The sequence below is a fragment of the Aureobasidium pullulans genome (genome assembly GCF_000721785.1).
Source record: "Aureobasidium pullulans EXF-150 unplaced genomic scaffold scaffold_1, whole genome shotgun sequence".
Lineage (NCBI taxonomy): Eukaryota > Fungi > Ascomycota > Dothideomycetes > Dothideales > Saccotheciaceae > Aureobasidium > Aureobasidium pullulans.
Window position 1 is genome coordinate 1,861,433 of NW_021941021.1, and position 12,039 is coordinate 1,873,471.

At 51.1% G+C, this 12,039-nt stretch overlaps 5 protein-coding genes across 5 annotated transcripts; 1 reads left to right on the forward strand and 4 right to left on the reverse strand.

Annotated features, from left to right (window-relative positions):
- Positions 1–286: 286 nt before the first annotated feature.
- M438DRAFT_401857 (uncharacterized protein) lies at positions 287–3,384 on the reverse strand. The gene is made up of 3 exons (XM_029909564.1): positions 3,055–3,384; positions 2,393–2,990; positions 287–2,336 (listed from the first exon to the last, which is right to left on the reverse strand). Exons 1-3 carry the CDS (start codon positions 3,122–3,124, stop codon positions 491–493), a joined length of 2,514 nt encoding a protein of 837 aa, XP_029766015.1. The 5' UTR covers positions 3,125–3,384; the 3' UTR covers positions 287–490.
- Positions 3,385–3,940: 556 nt separating this feature from the next.
- On the reverse strand, positions 3,941–6,484 carry M438DRAFT_262674 (putative beta-glucosidase; the record flags this gene model as incomplete). Its single annotated transcript, XM_029899836.1, has 5 exons — positions 3,941–4,688; positions 4,738–5,321; positions 5,373–5,500; positions 5,553–6,251; positions 6,307–6,484. The coding sequence occupies 5 exons, from the start codon at positions 6,482–6,484 to the stop codon at positions 3,941–3,943; spliced, it is 2,337 nt and encodes a 778-aa protein (XP_029766016.1).
- A 575-nt stretch (positions 6,485–7,059) lies between these two features.
- On the reverse strand, positions 7,060–8,938 carry M438DRAFT_341538 (uncharacterized protein). The gene is made up of 2 exons (XM_029904524.1): positions 8,625–8,938; positions 7,060–8,565 (listed from the first exon to the last, which is right to left on the reverse strand). The coding sequence occupies exons 1-2, from the start codon at positions 8,913–8,915 to the stop codon at positions 7,231–7,233; spliced, it is 1,626 nt and encodes a 541-aa protein (XP_029766017.1). The 5' UTR covers positions 8,916–8,938; the 3' UTR covers positions 7,060–7,230.
- A 305-nt stretch (positions 8,939–9,243) lies between these two features.
- On the forward strand, positions 9,244–10,658 carry M438DRAFT_341539 (uncharacterized protein). The gene is made up of 2 exons (XM_029904525.1): positions 9,244–10,042; positions 10,098–10,658. The coding sequence occupies exons 1-2, from the start codon at positions 9,537–9,539 to the stop codon at positions 10,183–10,185; spliced, it is 594 nt and encodes a 197-aa protein (XP_029766018.1). The 5' UTR covers positions 9,244–9,536; the 3' UTR covers positions 10,186–10,658.
- M438DRAFT_341544 (uncharacterized protein) lies at positions 10,319–11,993 on the reverse strand. Its single transcript, XM_029904526.1, has one exon. The coding sequence runs from the start codon at positions 11,813–11,815 to the stop codon at positions 10,388–10,390; it is 1,428 nt and encodes a 475-aa protein (XP_029766019.1). The 5' UTR covers positions 11,816–11,993; the 3' UTR covers positions 10,319–10,387.
- Between the last annotated feature and the right edge of the window lie 46 nt (positions 11,994–12,039).

The window sequence follows — 12,039 nt, forward strand, 5'->3', positions numbered from 1 at the left end:
GACATCATCGCTCTCACTGGACAACCATCCCGATCTGAATTCATCTGTGCATTTTGATGGGTTGTATGAGCAGTGCTCAGGAGATGGGAGATCTATGCAGGGTAGCAGGAGACATAGGGGCAGGGTAAGGAAAAGGGGTATCGCAAATATACATCCCCACTACACCTATCCTTGTAGATTATACACATCAAAATGCATAGTGTTTTTCGGGACCAGAGGCATGTCCACTGGAATGATGAGGGGTGGATGACTCTCAGTGGACAAGTCTCCATATCTCAATCTCATTGTGCATTTTGATAGATATATTTTGAGGCCGGCGCTGGCATTGAGATACGGCAACGGTACAACCTTTTCATGCTGTATCACCAGAAAGCCCATCTGCACTTCGTCCTCAAAATTTGATCATGGAGAAGTAAAATTGATGAATCTATCAATCCCAAAACCTACCTGAAAAGTAACCTGGGAGAGTAACCTGGAAGAGCAAAATAATCTAGAGCCCATTCCACCACTTCGTCTTCTCGACCTCAAAAGTCTCCTCAACAGCACCCTCGCCGATAGCACTGCTATCAGAGACGATGACCTTGTATTTACCCTTCTCACTGACCCATGCATTTCTGCTCTCGTCCCAGAAACTGGTGGCGTACTTCAGAGATTCCTTCAATTCAACAACCTCTTCTTCTCCAGGTTGCAAGAAGACCTTGTTGAAGGCTTTGAGCTCTTTTGTGGGGCGGCGGATGGAGGGTGAGAGGGGTGAGATGTAGAGTTGTGCGACCTGTGCACCTGAGACCTTGCCTGTGTTCTTGATGGTGACTTTGGCGGTGAGATCGTCCGAGGATGTTTGGATTTGGAGCGAGGCGAAGCTGAAGCTTGTGTAGGAGAGACCGTGACCGAAGGGGAAAGCGACGGGGCGACCAAGAGTATCGTAGTAGCGATATCCAACGTAGACATCCTCGCCATATAGTACTCTACCGGCTTCGGAGCGGTAGTTGAGGAATGCAGGGTTGTCTTCATTCTTGATCGGGAAAGACAGCGAAGTCTTACCGCAGGGGTTGACATCGCCGAAGACGACATCTGCGATACCGTTGCCGGTTTCGTTACCACCGTACCAGGCTTGAAGTACAGCAGGGATCTTGCTCAACCAGGGCATCTCGACTGGAGTGCCACTCTGAAGTACAACTGCTGTGCGAGGGTTGGCCTCTGCAACTGCAGAGATGAGGCGGTCTAGATGACCCGGTAGCTTCATGTCTGGTCTGTCGAATCCTTCACTCTCCCAGTCCATGTTAAGACCTGCGCAGACGAGGACCTGATCAGCCGACTTTGCGAGCTCGGCGGCACGGCGAACTTCCTCATCAGCGTCAATCTTCCAGGCACCTCCGATACGAACAGCACCGCCACCGAAGTCGACACTACCTCCCGTCAACTTGCTGGTGGGTGCGCTAGCAAACTCCAGACGAACGTGGTAGGTCTGTCCCTTCTTCATGGGTACGGCGCAGATGTCTTCATCGGTACCGAGACCGAAGAAGGCAGAACCTTGACGTTGGTTCTCGGTGATGTCGAGAACGAGCTCATCATTGATGTAGACCTTGGCTGATCCGTACACACAGACACCGAGTTCATAGTCGCCGTCTCTGTCGGCTGTATAGTATGCCTCGATATCAGCGTACCAGAGTCCAGACTTGAGTTTCGGGTTCTTGTAGTCCATGAACATCATAGATGTGCTTGTGAAAGGTCCAAGGACGTCCACACATTCGCGCTTCTTGTCCTCCGGAGGTTCATTGTAGGCTTTGAAGAGTGCTCCATGCTCGCCATCCTCACCGGCTGTTGTTCTCCATTCTGCTCCCAAGCTGGGCATTTCCTTGTGAGAGTAGGCGCCGATACTGAAGTCGACGTTGTCTTCGCCGACCTTGTTCACAATGCCTTCGTAAGGAGTGATGGCGTAGTAAGGTCGTAGAGAAGCAGAACCGCCACCACAGTAGGTCGCGGCCTTTGCGTTGGGACCAATGACCAGAATCTTCTTGTCCTTCTTGAGCGGCAAGATGTCACCCTCATTCTTCATCAACACGATTGATTCGGCAGCAAGTCTGCGCAGCAAAGCTGATGTTTCCGGTGTGTCGTTGGTAGTCTCCTCAGCATTCTCCTTAACGCCTGATGCAGCGCACTCGTTGACCAGCTCCAGCACTTGTCTTGCTCTCTCATCGATGACGCCAGCGGGAATCTTGTTTGCGGTCGAGGCGTGGACCAGGGCTTCTCCTCTGAATCGAGTGGGACCAGGCATCTCCAGATCCAGGCCAGCGATGATAGACTTAGATGTTGAGTATACACCAAACCAGTCCGACCTTTGATATGACAATCAGCATGCTTTCCATCAAGTAAATCCCGAGCTCAAACTCACATGACCAAGCCCTTCCATCCCCACTCTCCTCTCAAGATATCCTTTAAGATTCTGGTGTTCTCGCTAACATGCGTGCCGTTGATCTTGTTGTACGCAGTCATAAAAGACTTGGGGTAAGCATCTCTCACGGCCAATTGGAAAGGCATCAGGTAGATCTCCCTCAACGCTCTCTCGGTAACGATGGAATCTACCCTGTTACGCTCATGCTCCTGATCGTTACCCACGAAATGCTTGATAGTAGCCACCACGCCGTTCTCCTGCATTCCCTTCACGAGAGCTGCGGATCCCAAACCAGCTAGTACAGGGTCTTCGCCGATGGATTCAAAGCCGCGGCCGCCGAGGGGTGAGCGCTGCATGTTTATTGTAGGACCGAGGATTACATGGGCGCCTTTTGCGAGAGCCTCTTGGCCCATCAGGCGGCCGGCTTCCTCGAGGAGAGCGGTGTCGAAAGTTGCGCCTAGGGCGGTGCCGCAGGGGAAGCAAGCTGCTGGCGCGCCGTTGAAGAAGCGAGTGCCGCGGACACCATTGGGTCCATCTGAGAGTCGAAGTGAGGGAACGCCATGTTTGGGAATAGGTTGAGTGTGCCAGAAGTCAATTCCTGAGATTTTGTGATTAGAAACAGAAGATCGTTGTTGAAGCCGCGAGTGTTTTCGTGAATGTACCTGCGAGCAATGAAATCTTCTCCCTCTCTGTGAGCTTCGAGAGCACATCCTCTACATCTATGGAAGCCATGATGTATATCTATCAAGCGATTGGGTATCAAAGAAAGCAGCAATAAAAAGGTTATGGTCAAGAGGAAGTGACGTGGCACAAAGGCAGGAACAACGCTCTTATACTTTCAAATCCTACATGATTTGATTCAAGCAGTGAAGCTGTCCAATGTTTGCACGTGTCATTGTATTAACAATCAGCCTGGAAAAGGGACAGGGCAAGCTCAAGAAACCACCGGTTCTGACTCCACACCATCTGCGGCAGGAACTGTTTCGGCTTCCTAGCATCTCAATTCCAATGAGCACGCGATGGGAAAGACCAAGGCTCCACGGATGTTGAAGGAACTGCGGCCCTGGATGCCGACCGAGAATCAGCCGTGGCTAAAGTCAATCGATGACCCCTCTTTTCCCTGCCACCGCCATTCCTTCCTCGTTGGTCATGGAGACAGCTGTTCCGGCATGAGATAGGAAGACTGCAAGCGAGCCGTAGATAACGCATGACCGTGAACAAGCACATCCAAATTGGTTTTGTATGGGAGGAAGGTCCGATACACCGAAATCGATCCGTTGCCCTGCTCCTCAATCAACCGAGGTTTAGGCTTCGGCAACGACGAGGGTTGGCGACAAGATTGACGATCGCATTTTGGAGTTGAACTGCTTGACACGACTCTCACTGGACATGATGATGGGCTAAGAATAAATCGTGATTTCTACAGCTACACCCGAAAACACTCTGGCACTTTGAACAACTTTCTAATCTGCAAGCAAAGTCGAACATCTCATTCATTCATGACTATCATAAATCTCAACTCTGCCTATCGTCCCACCCATCAAACAATTACACCACCGTCAAAGTAGCATTAGTACGGAAGTCAGCAGAGCTACTGCCGATGAAGACAGTAAAGTTGCCAGGCTCAACCACGTAATCCATGCTCTTGTTCCAGAGACCAATGTCACTGATCTCCAGCGGAATTACAACCTCAGCAGTCTCTCCAGCCTTGATAAACACCTTCTCGAAGCCCTTGAGTTGGATGTTAGGAACGGTAACACTGGCTACCAGATCCTTGACGTAAAGTTGAACAACCTCGGCTCCATCATAAGTGCCGTTGTTGGTGACGTGAACAGTGGCGGTGATGGAGTCGGTCGCGGAGACTTGCGACGAGGAGAGTGTTACGTTGCTGTAGTCGAAAGAGGTGTATGAGAGACCATAGCCGAAGGGGAACCAAGGTACAGGAGTGTTCAAGATATAGCTGGAGCCAAAGTAGAGGTTTCCATCTCCGCCGACGTATCCAGGGTAGGTGGGTCTACCACTGTTCAGGAAGTCATAGTAGGCAGGAAGAGTGCCTACGTCGTGAGGGAAGGAAACGGAGAGTTTGCCAGATGGGTTGACTTTGCCGAATAGGATGTCTGCCAAGGCGTTACCTCCTTCCTCGCCAGGGTAGAATTGTTGGACGAGAGACGCTGTGGTGTTCGAGATCCAGTCTTCAGTGAGAGGCTTGCCTGAAGAGAAGACGACCACGGTGGGCTTTCCTGTGTCAATGACAGCCTTGACAAGAGCTCTCTGTGCGCCAACAAGGCTCAGGTCACTACATGGAGTCAGTACGGTTCTGTCATCACTCTGTCTTGACAACTTACCTCTCATCGATATGCTCTCCAGTGGTAGCGTTCAATCCTTGCCACAGCTCACGCTGATCTCTGGACCAAGTACCAACAATAACGACAGCCACATCAGCCTTTTTGGCAGCATCGACAGCCTCAGGAATGCCAGACTCATCGGTCGACCATCTCTCAACACCCTTGGCATAAGAAACAGTAGCATTGGCGGAAGGACCGACAGCATTCTGGATGCCCTGAAGGTACTCGACACCTCTGTACTGCGACTGGTACACAACATAGTCGCCGTAGTTCATGAAACCGGAGGCCATGGGACCAATGACAGCGATCTTGTCGGTCTTGCTGAGAGGAAGTGTCTTGTTAGGATTTTGAAGAAGCACAATTGACTCTGCATCAAGGTCACGAGCAAGCTTCTTGGCGGCAGCATTGTTGATCAGGCTGTTCCACTGGTCCTTAGGAGCAGCAGGGTTGGGATTCTCGAACAGACCCATCTGGAACTTGACTCTCAGAACTCTAGCAACAGCCTCATCGACAACGCTGATGTCGATAGTCTTGTTGCCAATGAGACTTGGGATAGCCCGGAAGTTGAAAGAACCACCACCCATCTATGTGTTTCGTCAGTCAAGGCTCCGTAAAAGCAAAACATCGTGACCTACCTCAACATCGTTTCCTGCGGTCAAGCATTGCTCGGTGACACATTCGAAGTCGTTGACACCACAGGTCAGGAAGTTCTTGAACAAACGATCAGTAGCACCAGCATCACTCGATACAAAGTACTTGTAGCCTAGCAAACGTCAGTCAAGGAGTATCAGAAGAGTCATAAGATTCATGCTCACCCCACTCGTTGCGCAAGATCTCAGTGAGCATAAAGTAGTCAGCCACGGCCGGAATGCCATCATAAGCATGGTAGGCAGACATGATAGAATAAGCACCACCATCAATGATGGCTCTGTGGAAAGGGGGTAGCCAAGTAGTACGCAGCTCACGCTCACCACCATGAACAGGTGCAGTGTTGAGACCTCCTTCCGGCTCGGAGTAGGCAGCAAAGTGCTTGACCATAGCCGAGACATTTTGACCTTGACAACCAACAATATAGTTGTAGGCCATCTCGCCAGCCAAATAACCATCCTCACCATAGGTCTCTTCAACACGACCATAGCGTAGTTCGCGTGCAAGATCAGCCAGGGGAGCAAAGAGCTGGGTGACACCGAGAGTAGCAGCCTCGATGGCGATCTGTTCGCCCATTTGACGTTGAAGCTCACGGTTGAACGAGCAAGCCTGAGCAATTGGCGAGTTGAAGATTGTCGCATTTCCGATCAGGAAGCCGTGAATACCTTCAGTCTGGACAATGGCCGGGATACCAAGGCGAGTGTTGTTGACGGCGTAGTCCTGGCCGACTTTGATGCCTTCTGCAAGCCAATCCCAGGTGATTGGGTAGCCGACATAGAACATGCCACCACGGTTCTCGAAGTTGAACTCAAGACCGGTCTGGTTGTATTCACCGGAAGTCGTGTTGAGCCAATTGGAGATGTCACCTGTGAAGGGAGGTCAGTCATGGGCTCCTGAAGGAGTGCACGAGAGATGACTTACCTTGCATCAATTGAGCCATCTTCTCTTCCAAGGTCATTAGAGATACGAGGTTCTCAACTCTTGCATCGACAGATTGAGATGCATCTTTGTAGATGGCATTGACCAAAGACGAATTTGATTGTGCTTGAGCAATGCTCAGACCAGCTAATGCCAGGCTGGTGGTAGAGAGACGGACCATGACTGCGTGAACTTCTCTTTCTCTAGGAACGAAAGACGAAGCACGAAATGGAAAGAGAGATGGAAGAGGTTTATACTCAATCTACAGCACTGCCTGGCCTCGCTGGAAATCTTGGACACGATCGCTTAGACGCATGCCAGGCACCAAGTCCGAAGTCATCATGCATTGCTGATCCCTATACAGGCTAATTCGAAGCAACAAAGTATGCAATTCGATCAAGAAGAAGAGGCTTTGTTGTCGACGGAAAAATTATCTGAGGGATTGAGGAGCAAAAGATGAGGATCCCCGCATCAGATCACTCCATGCCCCGCCTTCTGCTGTTATGCACCATAGCCCACCATATTGGTTAGCCCTAAGATATTGATTGGAGGACTTGACATTTGTTCGTCACTATGCTGGAAAAGAGCAGCTAGACCGGCCTCCTTGTGCAGGGCTTCTGGACAGCACGACAACACGAGATTGCTTGGAGGTCCGACGGGGTTCGAGGGATCTTCATCACTTGACCTCGGCATGATGTAGACCGAAGCTCTTACGTTTGTTCACTGCAGATGTGGAGAAGTCATGTTCTATGCTAGAGCTTGGGACGGTGAAGAATTAGTTGGGACTGTTCTGGTGGACCTAACAATAGACGAATAGCAGAAACGCCGTGTGAAAATGCTCCAAGAAATCGGGCTAAAGTCGCTTTGGACTGTGTTCAAGAGGTCGTGACAGCAAGAAAGAGAAAGTTGAGTATCAAGGAAGACAGATCAACCGAATCTGCTCCTGACTCTCCGCATGCCTACGCCGCCGGCCTCGCTAGCAGCACCAGCCTCACTACCAGCATAGCTTGTTGTTCTGCTCATAGGTATGGCAGCGCCAATGACGCTGGCAGGAGCAGCCGTAAGAGCAGCAATATTGCCATTGACAATAGGTGCTGGCGGAGGGGCAGCAGCGGTGCCAACACCAGCGCCATTTCTGAGTGCAAAGCGCAGAGACTCTGGATCTGCGAAGCCATATGGAGGGATTCTGTTCACACCACCACTAATGGCTGCGGGGCCAGTCTCGAGTATTGGAAGTCGGAATGGTGCGACGCCGTTTGTGGTTTGGCAGGCCTGCTCGAGCAGACGTTCGCGTATTTGTTGGAGGTTGCTGAGATTCTCGTCTTGTTCTGGGTTTGATGTGGGGGCGTCATCCTCTCTAAGCATGAGCGCAATATCGCTGTCGACTTCGCCAGCGCTCACACCAGGAGGGGTGGGTGCGCCCTTGTCGGTTTTTGTGATAGGGATCAGAACAGGTACGAAGGGATTTGTGGTAGTCGAGGTCAGAGCAGCGGCTTCTGAGAGGGCGGCCAGGGGGTTGGCTCTTGTAGCACCACGTGTAGCATGGTGGGAGATATTACGCTCCATCTCTGGTGCTTGTGTGGGCGGTGGTGAACCGTTGGGTTGAGTCGAGACAATGTCGTCGATCTCGGCGGTGATGGCAGGCGGCCCGGTAACGGCATCGGCAGCACCGTCAACTGAGGCGAGCGAAGGAGGGTTTTCGGGGTTCTGGTGATTGGTTTGGGGCTGGTGGAAGAAGTGGTGGGTTGCGAGCTGGGCGACAACAGTTGCGTGATTCAACTCTTTCTCTGTGAACAGACGATCGATTGAGAAGGCGGGTGCTTCGTATTGGGTGTAGAGAGTCTTCGTGCGGGCATCGTGGAAGGGCGAGCTTGCACCGTTGGTGTCGTTCTGCAGGGGACGGAAGGACGGGGCAGGCGAATCGGTGGCCTCTTCGTCGGCCGGGGCCTTGCGCTTTCTCTGGCGTTCTTCTTCGGCTTCGCCAACGCGATGGCGAGTGTGGCGCGTCTTACGGTTGCTCTGGATACCGCCGGGGCTCTGGGGGATGTTGACAGTGAACTGGCTGGGATGGAAGAACAGGGCCGAGTTGTCTGCAATGTCGAGCTGCTCCTTTTCGCGCAGCAGCTTGTCGCGCTTCTTGGTGACACTGTTGATCAGACGGCTTCGCACCGTTGTCGCCAGTTCCAGGTGCTCGCGCTGTGCAACCTGGACTTTGTAACTCGAGCTCTTTTCTAACTCGGCCACGGCTGCATCGTACCGGTTCTGAGAGGGAGAGAGTTAGTCTTGGTCGCGGCGGCCCGTCGCAAGCCATGTCAACGTACTTGTAGAGCAGTCAGATCAGCGTCGCGTTGCTCCAGGGCGTGGTTGATCTGCTGGACGTATTCGTGGTAGCGCTTGCCGGCCAGAGCGAGGTAGTCCTTGACAGCAGCGTCCGTGTTTGGCAAGCTGCCGCCAGTGACATTCTCAATCTCCTGCTCGACATCTTCGGCCGAATCGTCCAGAGGTCTGTTCTCGTAAGGATTCGCTCTCAGGATCATCGTCATGTCGACCTGGATAGCCTGCAGCTGTGCACGGTAGTGTTGGTGCTGGTCCTGCGTGAAGGTCTGGATCATGTCCGATAGCTTGTCCGTAATGTTGTTGCGTCTTTTGTCTCTCTTGGACAGAGGCTGAGGCGGCGGCGAGGGCGATACCCGCCTGTCGAGGGCCATTGGTGAAGTATGCGCCATGAGTTCGGTGTCTTTGGTGTGTTACAAGAAAGGTTCAACTTTGATCTCTCGTCATGAGCAAAGCCATTTTGAGATGGTTTGGAATCTGGGGATGCTCTGAGCACGGACTACAGTCGGCCATGTCTCGGCCCGAGCACCGACCGCCCGTGAGCCTCCCTCGTTCACTTGAGCACTTTCCTCGCACCATGCTTTCAATCAAGTTAGGTGATCCATGAAAAGAAAAGTTGCCTGACATGCTTTCATTCAGCAAGAGCTTTTTTTGCCTTCCAGATGCAACTCCTGGAGTGTTCTGGCGAGAGGAAGTCGGTGTTCGCAGCTAGTCGCTGCAATCGATCCTCTCTGTTATGAAAGCCAGCATCCTCTTTACTCAGCATTGGAAGCTGCGAGTCGACTCTCACCTTCCAGAACTCACAAGAGAATGACTGCCAAAATGGACGATGCTATTCAAATCCAGAGTCACGTCCACTGAGAGTGCTCTTTTCTCATTCTCAACATCTCAAAAGCACCATGGCTCTTATTAAAAAATTTATCTGGCTCCTTATGGCGCTTGTCGCCCTGCTTGCCTCAAGCCACTACGAAGCTATCGCTATGTATCAGACTATGTCACCTTCAAGGCTTGAGAAACTCGCCTCCTCGTCAGCCTGGGCCTCCGATGAACCACCCGAGTATGTGGAGCCGCCTCTTAAGACACCATTCTTGATAACACCTCACGAAACACCTTTCACACTACTCAAGCAACTACCGTCACACTACATATCCGCCAATTCCTTGACAGCAGGATCAATATGCGGTACTGACAAATGCTGTCGACCCTCAGGAAATTGCGACAAGGATTACTGTTATCCCTGCTACTGTGACGAGGACCTCCGCTATCTGGAGACTGGCAAGAGGAAGTACTCACTTCTGGATAAGCAGCGCAAAGCTGATCGGCTGATCACCATGCCTGGGTTATCTGGCCGTTTCCTGATTCCTCCGGGGTACATTTTCGAGTACCTTGATATCATCTCTGCACAGTGAGTCTAGATAACAATGTGCATCTACCATCCAAGCTAATAGTACATGTGCAAGGCAACATCTGATTCGCCTAGCCGCCATTGCTCATGTCGATGAACACATGTTCGAAGCATACATGGCTGCTGCATTCTTTGAGCCCTGATGTTTGGTCTGCTTGGCACGTTCTCACTGTCGCAATACATGTCCTGAAAAGCATCGCGCATTGTACAGCTCGTTTTTTTCTACAATTCATCTGCAAGAGAGAGGAACAGTCATGCGTTAAGGAAAAGCAATCATCATCCAATATCCTTAGTCTGTTATTCCTCCCTACATACCACAGTCTCTACCCAAATAAAACCAACCATTCACTCCATCAAACTAGCATACCTCCCTAACTCCTCATCCTCCCTCAACCTCCCCTGACATGCATCCTCAAGCAGCACACAAACCTCCACACCTTCCTCCCTCTCCGGATACACAAAAACATACCCCTCCCAATCCGGCTTCGGAAACCTCACAGCCTTGGGCACTCCAAATCCAAAGTCCTGCTGTGTGTATGAAGTCATTTGCTGCCAACTTGTCGCAGCTAGATCCATTCCTAGAAATGCGTCGACATTGATGCTGATATGTGACTTGTTTTCTGTCCCTGCCACCCATTCTGCTAAATCCTGGATACTCTGTGGTGTTATCCTAGAGATCGAACTGCGTATTGCGAGAGCGATAGCAGGGAGTGCATCTTCCGCAATAACATCTTTGATAGCTGTGGGCGTGACTTGAGCCAACGAAACCGCATTACCCAGATATCTATCCGGCAGTGGCGGATCTAGGATCTTGCGATTGTTGACAGCATGGGTGAGATTGATTTTCTTGTCCATGTCTGGTGTGAGCATGGGGATTTTGGCGCGGGTGGTTGCGCGCCAGAGAACTGCCATTATGCAGTCGTAGGTTGAAACCCATGCATCTGGATTTGAAGGTTTGCAATCGTTTTTCAATCGCTCGCATCTCTGCTTGTGGAAGTGGTACATTGTTGGTGAGAAAGAGGGCATGATGAAACTTTCAGATAGTGTGGGTGGCTCTTTGACGAGACGGAAAGCAGGGAGTTTTTCGCTCAACTCTTGCATGCGTGTGGTAGTTGGCGTGGCGGTTGAGTTTAGACGTGAGCGATCGAGGTTCATTGGGTTGAAGCGAGGAAGACGGTTTCCGTCCTTGATAGCACGAGTGTTTTCCGCCCATTGAGATAGAAAGCCATCGCAGCCAGGTCCATCAGAGACGGAATGATGAACACCAATGCCCAGAATCAAACCGCCCCTGATGAAGTTGACTTGGAAGGTGGAAACAGGTGTATCTTTCTCATCGTTATCACCTCGGAAGAGCTGCTTGGCCGTCACGGCTCGAGGAAGCAATTTATCTCCCTCCAACATGGCAGCAGGAAATCCTCTCCTTGCCAACTCTCGATAAGTCGGCCATTCAGTATCTTCCTCTCCATTCTGCCAGTTGACAATCATATCCACTGTATTTTCTTTCTTCCTCTCCACCCATAGACTACCATCTTTCTCATTCGTCTGCAATGTTCCCGCCAGAGCAGGAAACTGAGCCACGGTGATTTCTAATCCAGCTTTGAGATGTTCAATGATCTCCGATGTATTGACAGAAGCATCAAGAGCGAAGACAAGAGCTATCAAAACATAGATGCGGGGCATGAGATGGTCGAAGGCGCTCAGTGAGATTGCCTGCGTGTCAGGCTCATCTTCCCAGCACATGGGGTGTATTTGGATGGTCTCTTGTCTGCCCATGATATTTCGTGGTGTTTGATTGAGGTGTTGAAGAAGAAAGTGCGAGGAGATTCACACGAGTGCGGGACTTGTGTCTCTTATAGGCTCGCATCCGTCAAGGATTCATCTACAGTGTTTCACGAGTCGTTCATGCAGGTGCTCTACTTTCTTTCCACGTCGAAGCAGATCGTCAAGATAGATTGAAAGCCACAACTCATGACATGATTTAAATATGTTCAGGCAGC

Coding starts and splice junctions, on each gene's coding strand:
- M438DRAFT_401857 (XM_029909564.1), bottom strand. CDS start 3,124: ATGGCTTCCATAGATGTAGAGGATGTGCTCTCGAAGCTCACAGAGAGG. Junction 2,991..3,054: donor GAAGATTTCATTGCTCGCAG/GTACATTCACGA, acceptor ACAAAATCTCAG/GAATTGACTTCTGGCACACT. Junction 2,337..2,392: donor GGATGGAAGGGCTTGGTCAT/GTGAGTTTGAGC, acceptor GTCATATCAAAG/GTCGGACTGGTTTGGTGTAT.
- M438DRAFT_341538 (XM_029904524.1), bottom strand. CDS start 8,915: ATGATCCAGACCTTCACGCAGGACCAGCACCAACACTACCGTGCACAG. Junction 8,566..8,624: donor CTGATCTGACTGCTCTACAA/GTACGTTGACAT, acceptor TCTCCCTCTCAG/AACCGGTACGATGCAGCCGT.
- M438DRAFT_341539 (XM_029904525.1), top strand. CDS start 9,537: ATGGCTCTTATTAAAAAATTTATCTGGCTCCTTATGGCGCTTGTCGCC. Junction 10,043..10,097: donor CTTGATATCATCTCTGCACA/GTGAGTCTAGAT, acceptor TACATGTGCAAG/GCAACATCTGATTCGCCTAG.
- M438DRAFT_341544 (XM_029904526.1), bottom strand. CDS start 11,815: ATGGGCAGACAAGAGACCATCCAAATACACCCCATGTGCTGGGAAGAT.